The sequence below is a fragment of the Mirounga angustirostris genome, unplaced genomic scaffold (genome assembly GCF_029215605.1).
Source record: "Mirounga angustirostris isolate CCGP_5_RB_7025 unplaced genomic scaffold, mMirAng1.0.hap1 SCAF_4, whole genome shotgun sequence".
NCBI lineage: Eukaryota > Metazoa > Chordata > Mammalia > Carnivora > Phocidae > Mirounga > Mirounga angustirostris.
The window spans coordinates 97,433,081-97,445,668 of NW_026991712.1; the positions used below are offsets into that span (position 1 = coordinate 97,433,081).

At 44.7% G+C, this 12,588-nt stretch overlaps 1 protein-coding gene across 1 annotated transcript; it reads left to right on the top strand.

The window, feature by feature from the left end:
- Positions 1-663: 663 nt before the first annotated feature.
- On the top strand, positions 664-7,167 carry LOC135363997 (pepsin B-like). The gene is given in 8 exon segments (XM_064587481.1): positions 664-719; positions 1,256-1,412; positions 2,565-2,682; positions 3,182-3,447; positions 3,489-3,664; positions 5,665-5,812; positions 6,690-6,788; positions 7,015-7,167. Coding segments are annotated over 8 exon segments (1,173 nt in total).
- Positions 7,168-12,588: the final 5,421 nt, after the last annotated feature.

Genomic DNA, 12,588 nt, shown 5'->3' on the forward strand with positions numbered 1-12,588 from the left:
CATTAGGCAGGATGCTGACTGCCTACAAGGACCATTTCTGAATTTTCTTTGTACTCCCAGAGCTTAGTATAGAAGTGAGCACAGAGTAGACATTCCATAAATGTTGGCTAATTGTGAACTAAAAAATTGAAAATAAAGATCAGAGTGTCATGGACCATGAGAATCACATCAGAAGACTATAGATGGGTCTGATGAGAGGAACAGGAAGGAAAAGGGGAAGAAGAAGTGGAGAGTCTACTGTAAATCTCCAAAAAGCACATGGACTTTGGAGCCAAAGAACAAATTGTTCCATTGTTCTGGCAGAAGTTGCCAGCACCCATTTCCCAGTAGATGTGGGCACCAGGATCCTTTGTCCCCAGTGAATTTCACATTTGTTATCACATCCTAATCTTTGGATTCCATCAGCAAAGCCACTAATCACTTTTTAAATTGACTGCAGAGTGGATATTAAAGGCCGTAATTCTTGCCAGGAGGAAAAACAAACAGAATCCATGGATATGTAGGGGCACAAGTTGGTTCAAGGCTAAGAAGCCCACGTGCCTACAGGTGAAAAGTTCAGGGAGATCGGGGTGTAAAAAAGAGATGCAATCTCGCTCTGTGTGTCCCAACCCTTCAGTGTGCCACTGTGTCCTGGTATGTCTGTGGGCCACTAAAATCAGCACCATGAAAATCCTGGTCTTGGTCTTGATTTGTCTACACCTCTCAGAGGGTGTGGAAAGGTGTGTATGGGGATTCAGTTTCACTGTGAGTTTCAGCCCTAAGGGAGCATCACAAGCTAGGGTAAAGCAAAGGCCTTCCCCTGCAGATCTCATGGAAAGGCAGGCAGATTGTGTCTTGGTACATGAACCCAAAAACCACAGGGACCCTAGACTTGAAATGGATGATGATGATGATGATGATGATGATGCTGTGTGTATGTGTGTGTGTGTATTAGTAAAGGTGGGTTGGTGTTTTGTTAGCCAAGAAGGAAGGATGTACAATATCTATAAAGCTTAGAGGAGGGACTGGGAAGGAACAGGTATTTATTCTGTGGAAAGAGTGTATGTAAGCAGGAAACCCCAAATATATGTTATAGTGGATTTTCAGGCTGGAAATGCTGAAGTGACTGCAGAACTTGCTAAAATCCAGAAGGATTTCTTACAAGAGGCTCTTCTTGGGTAGAAGTAGGTTTAAAAATGCCAGATCAGATCACTGAAGTGATTTCTTTAATGGGGAAGGTGAAGCTCACTCCTTTTGTTTGCCCTAATCTCTGCAGAATCATTCTGAAGAAAGGCAAGTCCATCCGCCAGGTGATGGAAGAGCGGGGTGTATTAGAGACATTCCTGAAGAACCACCCAAAGGCTGATCCAGCTGCCAAGTATCTTTACAATAATGATGCTGTTGCTTATGAACCCTTCACCAACTACCTGGATGTAAGTGAAAGGGGAGGTGGTATCCATAACCCTTGGCTAATAACCATTCTTGGATACTTACCTAGACCCCTAGATTTTGGACTTTTTACTAAACCTAAGTCTCACCTTCCTGTGGAAAGTCTCTGATCAAGTTATGAGTTGGTACCACTTAACACTATTGTATTCCCTTTCCTTTCTTCTTCTCATTACTGGCTCATTCTCCGAAGCTCCATTTATGTGGTTAAGAGATCCACAGTGACCATATTCAAGTCAATTGAGAGAGCCAAAGGAAGTCCCAGTGATGGGCTGCAGGGGAAAGAAGGACAGCACATGCCAAGCTGCCAGGCAAAATCTCCAGTGGCTCCAGATGACAGATCTCCCCGTTTGGAAACATACACTGGTACTCAGAGCAAGTATTTGAGTGTTCTTGAGGCTGCAGTGTCTGCTCAGGGCATCTCAACACACCGGTGTCCTATGGACTGTCCTTAGTGAGATGTTACATGAGTGTCAGATCTAGAAGCCACCTTAGGGATCTCCTGTTTCGACTTCCACTTTCTATAGATGGTGGAAGGAGAGGCAGGTAAGTGACATGACTGGCCCGAATTCACTTAGAACTTAAACTGTGTCTCAGTGAAGTTCTCTTCTTGCTTTCCATGCTACTTCTCATTACTAAACCAAAGTCTCACCTTCCTATGGATTTCCTAACACCTTAGCTACTGTGTGACCAGAGGGAGGGGAATGGTGGGGAAATATCTAACACTGGAAGAAAAGGAAGGATGTGTGTGTGTGTGTTTATGTGTGTGTGTGTGTGTGTGTGTGTGTGTGATGTGGGGAGGGGTTTGGGCACTGGGAATGGAGAAAAGGTGATTGCTTTTCCAAGTGTGCATGTTCTGGCATAGCATGGTAAATCCATGGTGTTATCACCTGATACAAAGTGGAAAATGCTTTGGAAGAAGAGACTGGCTTGCCAGACCAATTCTCACCTAGTCAAAGTCTTGCAATTAGGGACAAAAATGGGCAATATCGAGGGGATCTGGCTCTAGATGTGAAGGAGAACTTCTGGAAAGAGAAAAATATAATTTGTCCAAATGTGGTTTCTAGTGAGTCACTGTCTTCCCCATCCTTAGGATGAGGCTTGGCTACTAAATGAGCGTGACAAACTTTTCTTTGCAGTCCTACTACTTTGGAGAGATCAGCATTGGGACACCGCCACAAAATTTCCTGGTCCTCTTTGACACAGGCTCCTCCAACCTGTGGGTGCCCTCTACCTACTGCCAAAGCCAGGCCTGCTGTGAGTATACCACCATCACCACCCACCCATGGATAGTAGCAGAGGCCAGGGCAGAGTCAGGATTGAGCACAATCTCAGCATCCAAGTCCAGAGTTCTTGGTGCATACCCATGATCTCATCCTCCTTAAATTGAGACCATGTGGAAATCTTGCCCTTGGTCTACATTTCACAAGTGCTACAGTTCTGGAGAGAGACAGCAGAAATAGACCAAGGCTTCTGTTCTTTTCTACATTGTTCCCTTTCCTCAGCTTTCTCCTGTGGGCCCCAATTCCTGTCACTTTGAGTTGAGCCATTCCTCAGGAAATGGAAGGAAGGGGCAACATCTGTTTGCCAAGGGGACAGACTTTTCTGGGGCTACAGATTGTCTTCAGCACAAAGGATCTGAGGCTGAGGCCCAACCCCAGGCTTGGTCTGACAGTCTCAGACCATCAAGGATAAGTGTCCTCCAAGTATTTCGGAAAATGTGTTGACATTAACTTTCCATTCTATCTTTGCACAGTCAATCACAACAGGTTCAACCCCAGCAGTTCCTCTACCTACAGAAACAATGGGCAAACCTATACACTGTATTATGGAAGTGGCAGCCTGACTGTGCTCCTGGGATATGACACTGTTAATGTAAGTGTTTTATGGGCATAATTTATATTTCCAGTTCTCTGATACTCTGGGTGTTCCTCTGAGGAGGCTCCTCTCCCTCGTGCCTTCAGCCTGGTGGAGTCTGAAGAGCAGATCAGAGGACAAGACCCTTCGTCCTGTGGTTCCTCTGTGTCTGAAAGAGAGAGGGATGGTGAGAGGGGAGGAAGGAGCTGCCTGATCATGTGTATTGTGGGAACTCATGCTCTTCTCCTTGTCTCCATAGCCAACCAACCTATCAGTATGGTGGGGAGCTCATCCTGGGAGGTGTGGACTCCCAATTTTATTTTGGTGAGATCGTCTGGGCTCCTGTCACCCGGGAAATGTACTGGCAGATTGCCATCGATGAGTAAGTACAGGGGAAATTTCCTGTGGATTATGGACACCCCTAGGATGTTCTCCAGTGTGACAATATTTCCTGTTCTTGCACTGGCACACACTTCTGAAAGAATCAGCAAACCCTCAGGCTGATTGTTCCTGGAGCTCAGTAGACCCTGACATGCAGCTCTTGACTAAACTTTTTGACTTGGTCACTGAAACTTGTCATTTCAGCAGGTTGGTCATTCCTAGGCTTCTGTGAATCCATGTCTTTGTTCCTGGGAGCTTCATTATCCCAAGTAGCACAGTCCTACCAAGTCCTTCATCAGTAAAAGTAACAGCTCTCATTGATGTTTTTGATGTGCCAGAGACTGTGCTAAATATTTTATATATATTATTGCATGTATATTCCACTACAACACTATGAGGTGGTCAGTAGTTTATTTCATTGTGTAGATAAAGGAATCAACTTATCCAAAGTCACACATTTCACAAATTTCCAAATTTGAGCCCAAGCATATCTGTTCCCAGAGCTTAGTACCATGAATCGGTTACTTCTACACTCCAACCCTTCAGGAAATTTCCATCACCTCCATTTAAAGATACACTTCTTTGGCCTTTGCTCAAGACCATACAACAGCTGGGCACTACCTATCGCTACAGCCTTCCCACCACTTCCTGACGTGCAGCACAGACTTCACCACGTCCTTGCACCTTGCCATGACTCTTTTGCCTCTTCTCTTTTGACTATATCACCTGAAGCCCCTCATGTCCTGTGCACATCCTTTGGAGACCAGATAAATTCCTACCTTCCCCCAAAAGACCTCTCAGGGACCCAATCTCTCTTTCAGTCCCATAGTATTACTGGCTTGTGTCCCAACATGTCTCTCTTCATCTGTGGGTAGACACAGTGGAATCACCCCAATGTGCATGAGTAGAGAGGTAAGCAGTTGATGTCTGACAACTAGTTTTTTGTGCCTGGAGTAGAGGGGTCTTTTCACTTGGACCAATTGCACTCACCCCTTAAGCATCTCTTTTCAGAAAAATCCTTGTCTGACCAACTGCTTCTCATGGCCAGAGTAGATCAAGTCCCCTCCTCTCTGGCCTCTTGAATTTCTTTCATGGCACTCACCAGGGCTACAATTAAACACCATTTACGTGTTTCTGTCAAGTTTGTGGTGTCTGTCTTGTTCACCATTACATCCAAGTACCTTGATTCACCAACAGTACCCAAAATATAAATGGACTGAAGAGGAAGAGTAGAGCAGCCGAAAAAGCTGGATGAGGGATCAGGGACTGAATCACATAGGACTACATTATGGAGATCACCAGCTATTGCCCTATGGTGTTGTGGCTTAATGTATGGTGTTGTCTCATGTCCATTAGAATATGCTCTTTAAAAACAGCGAATATAAGTTAGTCCTCTTCATATCACCCTAATTCTTCTAAGAGTGTCTTGTACATAGTAGGTGCCCGATGTGTATTTATGATTTGATTACCAACTTTAGCTATGTTTGGCACTATGTGTTGGGCCTCATATAGGCAGATTAAAGAGGATAAGACACAGTCCCTACTCCCCACAGAGCTCAGTCAGAGCTGGAGTAGTTACCAGAGCAAGACTGAGGATATTATTCCAGTGGTCCCAAAGACACAGATTTATTACATGGATTGCAGTGTCAAGGTATGGCCTGGCTTTTTGGAAGACTCATCTTTTCAGAGCCGCAGGGTTAGGAGATTAGGGAGGATGCGGCACTTATTTATGGCAGAAATGTCTGACTCTCTCTCTTTTTTAAAGATTTATTTATTTATTTATTTGAAAGAGAGAGGGGGAGAGAGAGAGCGGGGGGAGGGTCAGAGGGAGAGACAGTCCCGAGCAGACTCCGAGCTGAGCATAGAGCCCAGTGTAGGGCTCCATCTCACAACGCTGGGATCATGACTCAAACTAAAACCAAGAGTCAGACGCTCAACTGACTGCACCACCTAGCTACCCCTAGAAATGCCTGACTCTCTTTGTATTGGTGTGCCCCTCAGGTTTCTTATTGATAACCAGGCCACTGGCTTGTGCTCCCAGGGCTGCCAGGGGATCGTGGATACGGGAACCTTCCCACTGACTGTTCCCCAGCAGTACTTGGACTCCTTTGTGAAGGCAACAGGAGCCCAACAAGATCAGAATGGTGATGTGAGTAACCAGAAGCCAGGGCTCCTCTGCACATCCAGGCAGCCTCAGCATAGGAGCCTGAGTGCAATGAGTTCATGAGAGACAAGAGGAGGGATTGGGGGAGAACTGAGCTCCTGGTGGAACAGAACACGTGGGGACACATCATGGCCTTTCAGGCATGAACCCTCAATGCAAGGAGGCATAAGGGGAGGGAATAACACCAACTCCAACTGTGAGTATGGGCTGAATGATTGTCGGGAGGGGTGGCTGTTCCATTGCAGGCCCTTGGAACACATCTCACCTTGGTGTGGCACTGTCATTTGACTCTATGAACAGAGCCAGGCATATTGCATTTCTCCATTGCATTTGGGTTTCTTTCTTCCCTAGGAATACTCCTTTGGCTTTTACTCTGAGCAGCCTCCTGTGCCCACCCCTGTTCCCCTATACCCACTTCTGTAGTTTGCTCCTCCTGTATGCAAGAGTCTAGTTTAGTCAGACTAAATCTTGGTCCCTCAGGATGTGTGTGTGTGTTTGTGATGAGTATGTGGATAGGTACACACTTATGTGAGAACATGCTTCACACAGGATGTGCCCATGCTTCTTCTCTGTAAGTGGTACTTTCTGGCAGTAGAAATCTGTGTTCTGGAATGAGCCTAACTCCTTGTGGCCATATCAACACAATCAAAATCTCAGAGCTGAGATGTGTCCAAGGAGGCCCAGGAAAGCAAAAGCATCTGGTCGGTGTTGTACCTGGGAATCAGGCTTTGCCTTCCATGCTCTCAACCAACCTCTGCTGGAAGGTCAGGAAGAGAGTCTCACGGGGAATGGGGGACTCGGGCCCTTTGTCTGGACCCCCAGTCCCCTGACATTCTACAGCTCTGCTTCTCTTCTCTCTCAGTATGTGGTCAACTGCAGCTCCCTACAGAGCATGCCCACCATGACCTTTGTCATCAGCGGGACCCCATTACCTCTGCCTCCCTCTGCCTATGTCTTCAATGTAAGTATGCACTCCAGGCTCCAGGAAAATGGGATTGGATGGGCACAAACAGCTGTTCTGTGTCCCAGCTCACATCTGAGCACCTATGGGGAGTCACTAGTGGCAGGGTTGAGGGTGAACAGGAAGCCAGAGACCCCAGAAGTGTCAAGGAATATAGGGTGGGAAGTTCCGGTAGGGAAAGGCCTCTCCATGCACCTGGTTATATCCTGATGTTCTTTGTCTGCAGAATAATGGCTACTGCACGCTTGGGATTGAGGCCACTTACTTGCCCTCCCCCACTGGGCAGCCCCTGTGGATTCTAGGAGATGTTTTCCTCAAGGAATATTACACTGTCTATGACATTGGGAACAGCAGGATGGGTTTTGCCCTCTCTAAGTAGACTAGCAAGAGGCAGCTGTCTCCACCCTCCTAGCAGAACTCTGGGATTGCCCTACTGTTTCTCTGGGCTGACAGCAGCATTTTAGACTAGTCTGGTCCCTCTGTGCACTAGAATCTTACTTCCTGCAACTAATAAATCAAGAATCTCCAAACGTCCTTGCTGTTCCCTCTAAATGTCTTCTTTGTGTTCTGCTTGTAGTAGTTTATTCTAGATTGAAAGTTAGCAACAGGGGCGCCTGGGTGGCTCAGTTGGTTGAGCAACTGCCTTCGGCTCAGGTCATGATCCTGGAATCCCAGGATCAAGTCCCGCATCAGGCTCCCTGCTCAGCAGGGAGTCTGCTTCTCCCTCTGACCCTCATGATCTCTCTCTCATCTCATTCTCTCTCTCAAATAAATAAATAAAATCTTAATAAAAAAAAAGAAAGTTAGCAACAGTTCTTTGGGGGAATCTGTGAATTCCCCAATGGGCAAGAACACAGAGCAGAGGTCTCTGAGTGAGGACCCACACATAGATTTTAAGGACACAGTAGTACCTACATAAAGTACTCTAGTGGAGGTGACCAGCCCTCCCAGCACTCTCCCTTCCAACACATTCTTCTCTCCATTCTTGAATGTTAGAGAAGAAAAAGAAACATTGGAGAACATATCAAACTGGTGCTCTGAGGCCAACTCAGATTACAAAATGGTGTTTCTTCTTGAGGAAAGCAGCACAGTTTTAATTAATTTTTTCTGGTATTTTCACAGACCCCTTTCTTCCCTACTCACTATGGGTGCTCTCAGGTTGTTCACATATGTACTTTACCTGCCTAACCTGAAAGCTTTTGAGTTTAGAACCCCAATCTCATTTTACAGTGGAAGAAAGTGGGGTGTGGACAGGTTAGCATACAGTTAGTGTTAAAATCAGATCCAGATCAATGTATTAAATATTTTTATTGTGTTGCTATATGATAAAGTCCGCTATGTGCAAGCCATGGAGGCATACAATTACAAATGAGACATGGCATTGGCTCACTAGGAATTTTCTATCAAGTACAGCATATTGCTCTTGAGCATGTTTCCGGTCTGAAGTAAGCCCAGTAGCTGAACTTGCATTCCACAGTAGGTTATGAACAATCATCTGCAGTGGGTTCTTCTAATGCAGTAATGCTGCCTTTAGGGAGGTAAAAACTGGTATTGCTCTGGGACCCAAAGTTCTTTCAAGAAATGTAATTAGAAGGATTTACCTGGAAAGAAAGATGCAAAGAATTCTCAATCTAGATGTTTGTGGGTGGTAGTGGTAGATGGAGGTGTACATTTTTCTACATCATTGCATCATTCTCCTTCACCAACACACGATGGAGCTGATCTTATGGAATTGGGTAATGTCTGCACTCTGACAATTGCTTTTTCTTTCTGTTGTGCTTCTCTTATGGGAGATACAGCTTTCTTTTGTCAAAGGGAAGGGAGCTCAGTTCAGCCCCAATTCACCTGCATCCTCATCCCTGCTCCATCAGCCACTGTTCCTGCCTCAGTATCACCTCTATTCATGCTCTGGTGGATGGCCTCAACTATATAGAGCAAAGATCTTGAGATGGAAATATAATTGCTAGAAAGTTCTCAGCACTGAAATACAACAAATACAAGTTATCATGAGTAATCTGAAATTCATCAGCAGGGACAAACCACAGACACTGGAACAACATATGGTATTTGTAAAGCCAGAGCTAGCAATTCTGTCTGCTCCTGGATTCTAGAAAGTAGCACCCAACAGAAGCTGTCCACAGCTTATGGTCTCTGTTCCACCTTGTCTATCATGGTAGGACAGGGACAAAATTTACTCATATGGGAGTGTTCCCTACCTTCCAATATGCCACTCTGTCCCCACCACACTAATAAAGATCTTGTCTGTCTGATTCTTGTATCTTATGTGACAGAGACTGAGGGACTGGGACAGAAAAAGAGAGAGAGATGAAGAGAGGAAGAGAGATGCTAGTGGGTCAAAAAAGGTAAAAGGAATGAGGAGTAAATGAGATTTTTAAAAAGCTGGAAGGTAATAGGGAAGAGAGAAGGGATAGAAACTATGGATGGGAGAGGTGAAAAATAAATACTTGGAATTGGAAATTTCTTGGGGGAGATGCTCCACAGTAACATAGGATTGTTGAAAGGGAACATAGGATGAAGATTTTGAGAAATGTTGCCTTTGCTTACAAATTAGAGACTTTTTAATGTTCTGTAAGAGATACAAAAATTGGAATTCCTCTTTAATTGTTTTTAGCTGCTGTAATGCACTTTTGAAATGTGAATTCATGAAGAAAGTGGCCACATGGACCCCAGTCTATATTTGGGTTATACTTGTAAAACACATTCTAGAGTTTTCTTTCCATTTACTGCTTATGCCATCACCACTGATGAAATATCATTAATTTATTCATAAGGTATTTATTGAAATCTCTTTGTGTAAGTAAAATCTTCCCTGATCCCTGACATCTTCCTGTGTGTCCTCCGCCTACCCCCCCATGAGAGGTTATTGCTCCTCCTTCCCTCCCCCCATAGCACTTTGTTCCTCTGACAGTTCACTACACATTGCACTGTATTGTACCAATTGCACGTCCGCCTCCACAACTCAGTTATGATCAAGAGAAAAGAGACCGTTCATTTTTCTCTTTAAGTCCCCAGATCTGACATGTTTTGTGATAACAAGTGCTTAGCAATGCCTGCTATACAACCACATTCATAATACAAGTGACATAAAGACTGTTACAGCGAATGGTGCCTGAGAGTGGCAGGAAAGAGGAAGTATCACAAAGGAAACCATGTTAGATTTCTCCTTCAAGTATGTGTAGGAACTCACTGGGTAGAAAAAGTTAGAAAAGGGATCTCATGCAGAAACTGGCATAAGGACAGCACAGAGGCAGGAGACAGTTTGTGTAATTGTAGAGCATCAGGAAATCCCGACTGGCTGGATGCAAGGTACTGGAGAGGATAGTAGGAAATGAGGCAGCCAAGGTGGGTTGCGGTCAGAGGGGCAGGGCCTTGTTAAATCTCTGGACTTGATTCTGCTGTCAAACGGACCCATATGGGTTTCAGTGGAGGAGAGACCTATGATCAGATATTTGAGGAAGAGGGCTCTGCTGGCAGGGCTCCTCTGCTGTTCCCTAGTCCTTACCTGGGGTCACCCAGGGTCTAGTTTCCATAGAGACTCAACTTCAGATAGAGGCATATCCTTTGTTCCTGGTAGAGCTTCTGCTCTAGAACTCTGGCCATTTTCCTAGGCTCACCATTGTGGCCAGAAGAGCTAAACAGAAATGGAAGACCCCTTTGTATCTGACAACTAAATCCAGAACTTAGAGCCAACCAATGGTAGTGAACTCTTGGCTTCCCCCTTTCTTAGTTCCATTTTGACCCAGCTCTTACTATGCAAATGTCACCAGAAATCTCAAAATCTCCTCTTTGCACCAACATGGTAGAGGTTTTCATTAAGGCCTGCTTCCATGTGCCATTCACCATCAAACACATGTGCAGAAGAATATTACCTTGTTGAGAAGATTTGATGTGTAATGAGTTCTCTGAACTTGGCCACACCAGGTAGAGGCTCTGACAGGAAAATAGGCTGGGCAGTTGGTGAGGGGTGGGGCTCAGGAATGGATAAATGTAGACCTGGAAGCAGGCTTTAGGCTGGATTTCTGGTACTCTGCCTTCTGCAGCTGTTCCACTTTCACAGAGATAATGAGGTCCTTCTAGGCTCAGACCCTATGTAGAAATCCCAGACCCCAGGCCTTTGTGCTGGACTGCAGCCAAGATGAGGTGGTGCTGCTTTGAGCTGGTAGGTCACACAGACCCCAGACCTTTCGTCTCTCCAGCAAGGAGCAGGGAGCAGGGATCCAGCCCCCATCTTCAACAAGCCAAGCCTCAGTTTGGATTTTTCCATGCCATTTCTCTCTTGTCTGGCATGTCCCCCCCGCCCCCAAACCCACCAGACTTCTGGTTTTTCAGGCTGTTGCTTTCTCTCCCTTTTCCATGAGCTTAGGGTCCAGAATGTAAAAGTGAGGTTCTCTGTGGGATGCTAGAAAGTATTAAAGGAAGTTTTGGGACTACATCAAGATAAAAACTTCTGTACAGCAAAGGAAACAGTCAACAAAACTAAGAGGCAGCCCACAGAATGGGAGAAGATATTTGCAAATGACATTACAGAAAAGAGCTGGTATCCAAGATCTGCAAAGAACTTCTCAAACTCAACACCCTCCAAAAAAATAATTCAGTCAAGAAAAAGGCAGAATACATGAACAGGTAGACATACATGTCCAAAGAAGACATACAAATGGCTAACAGACACATGAAAAAATGTTCAACATCACTAGCCATCAGGGAAATACAAGTCAAAACCACAATGAGATAACCCTTACACCAGTTAGAATGGCAAAAATTAATAAAACAGGAAACAACAAATGTTGGTGAGGATGTGGATAAAGGGAAACCCTCTTACACTGCTGGTGGGAACTCAAGTTGGTACAGCCACTTTGGAAAAGAGTATGGTGGTTCCTCAAGATGTTAAAAATAGAGCTACCCTACGACCCAGCAATAGCACTATTAGGTATTTACCCCAAAGATACAGATGTAGTGAAAAGAAGGGGCACATGCACCTCAATGTTCATAGCAGCAATGGCCACAATAGCTAAACTGTGGAAGGAGCTGAGCTGTCCTTCAACAGATGAATGGATAAAGAAGATGTGGTTCATATATACAATGGAATATTACTCAGCCATCAGAAAGGATGAATACCTGCCATTTGCATTGACATGGTTGGAACTGGAGGGGATTATGCTAAGTGAAATAAGTCAAGCAGAGAAAGACAATTATCATATGGTTTCACTCATATGTGGAACATAAGGAATAGCACAGAGGACCATAGGGGAAGGGAGGGAAAACTGAATGGGAAGAAATCTGAGAAGGAGACAAACCATGACAGACTCTGGACTCTGGGAAACAAACTGAGGGTTGCAGAAGGGAGGGGGGTTGGGGGATGGGATAGCTGGGTGATGGGTATTAAGGAGGGCATGTGTTGTGATGAGCCCTGAGTGTTATATGCAATTAATGAATCGTTGAACACTACATCAAAAACTAATGATGTAATATGTTGGCTAATTGAACATAATAAAAAAAAAGTTTTGCCAAAACCCACTAGAGCCAGATACCCCATCAACATTTAAGAAACAATTAAATAATTTTAGAGCATAGGAAAAGCCTCCCAATTCATTCACATTTCACTCAAACCTGATAAAGAATCAGCAAATATTTATTGACTATCTATTACACCCCAGGCAATCTGCTGGGCCCTGAGGATCTGAGGAAATAAAATATATAAATTTCTTCTTTGTGGCTCTCATAATCCCTCAGAAATAAATCATGTCCCTAGATGGGAAAACTCAATATTATAGTGTTGTCA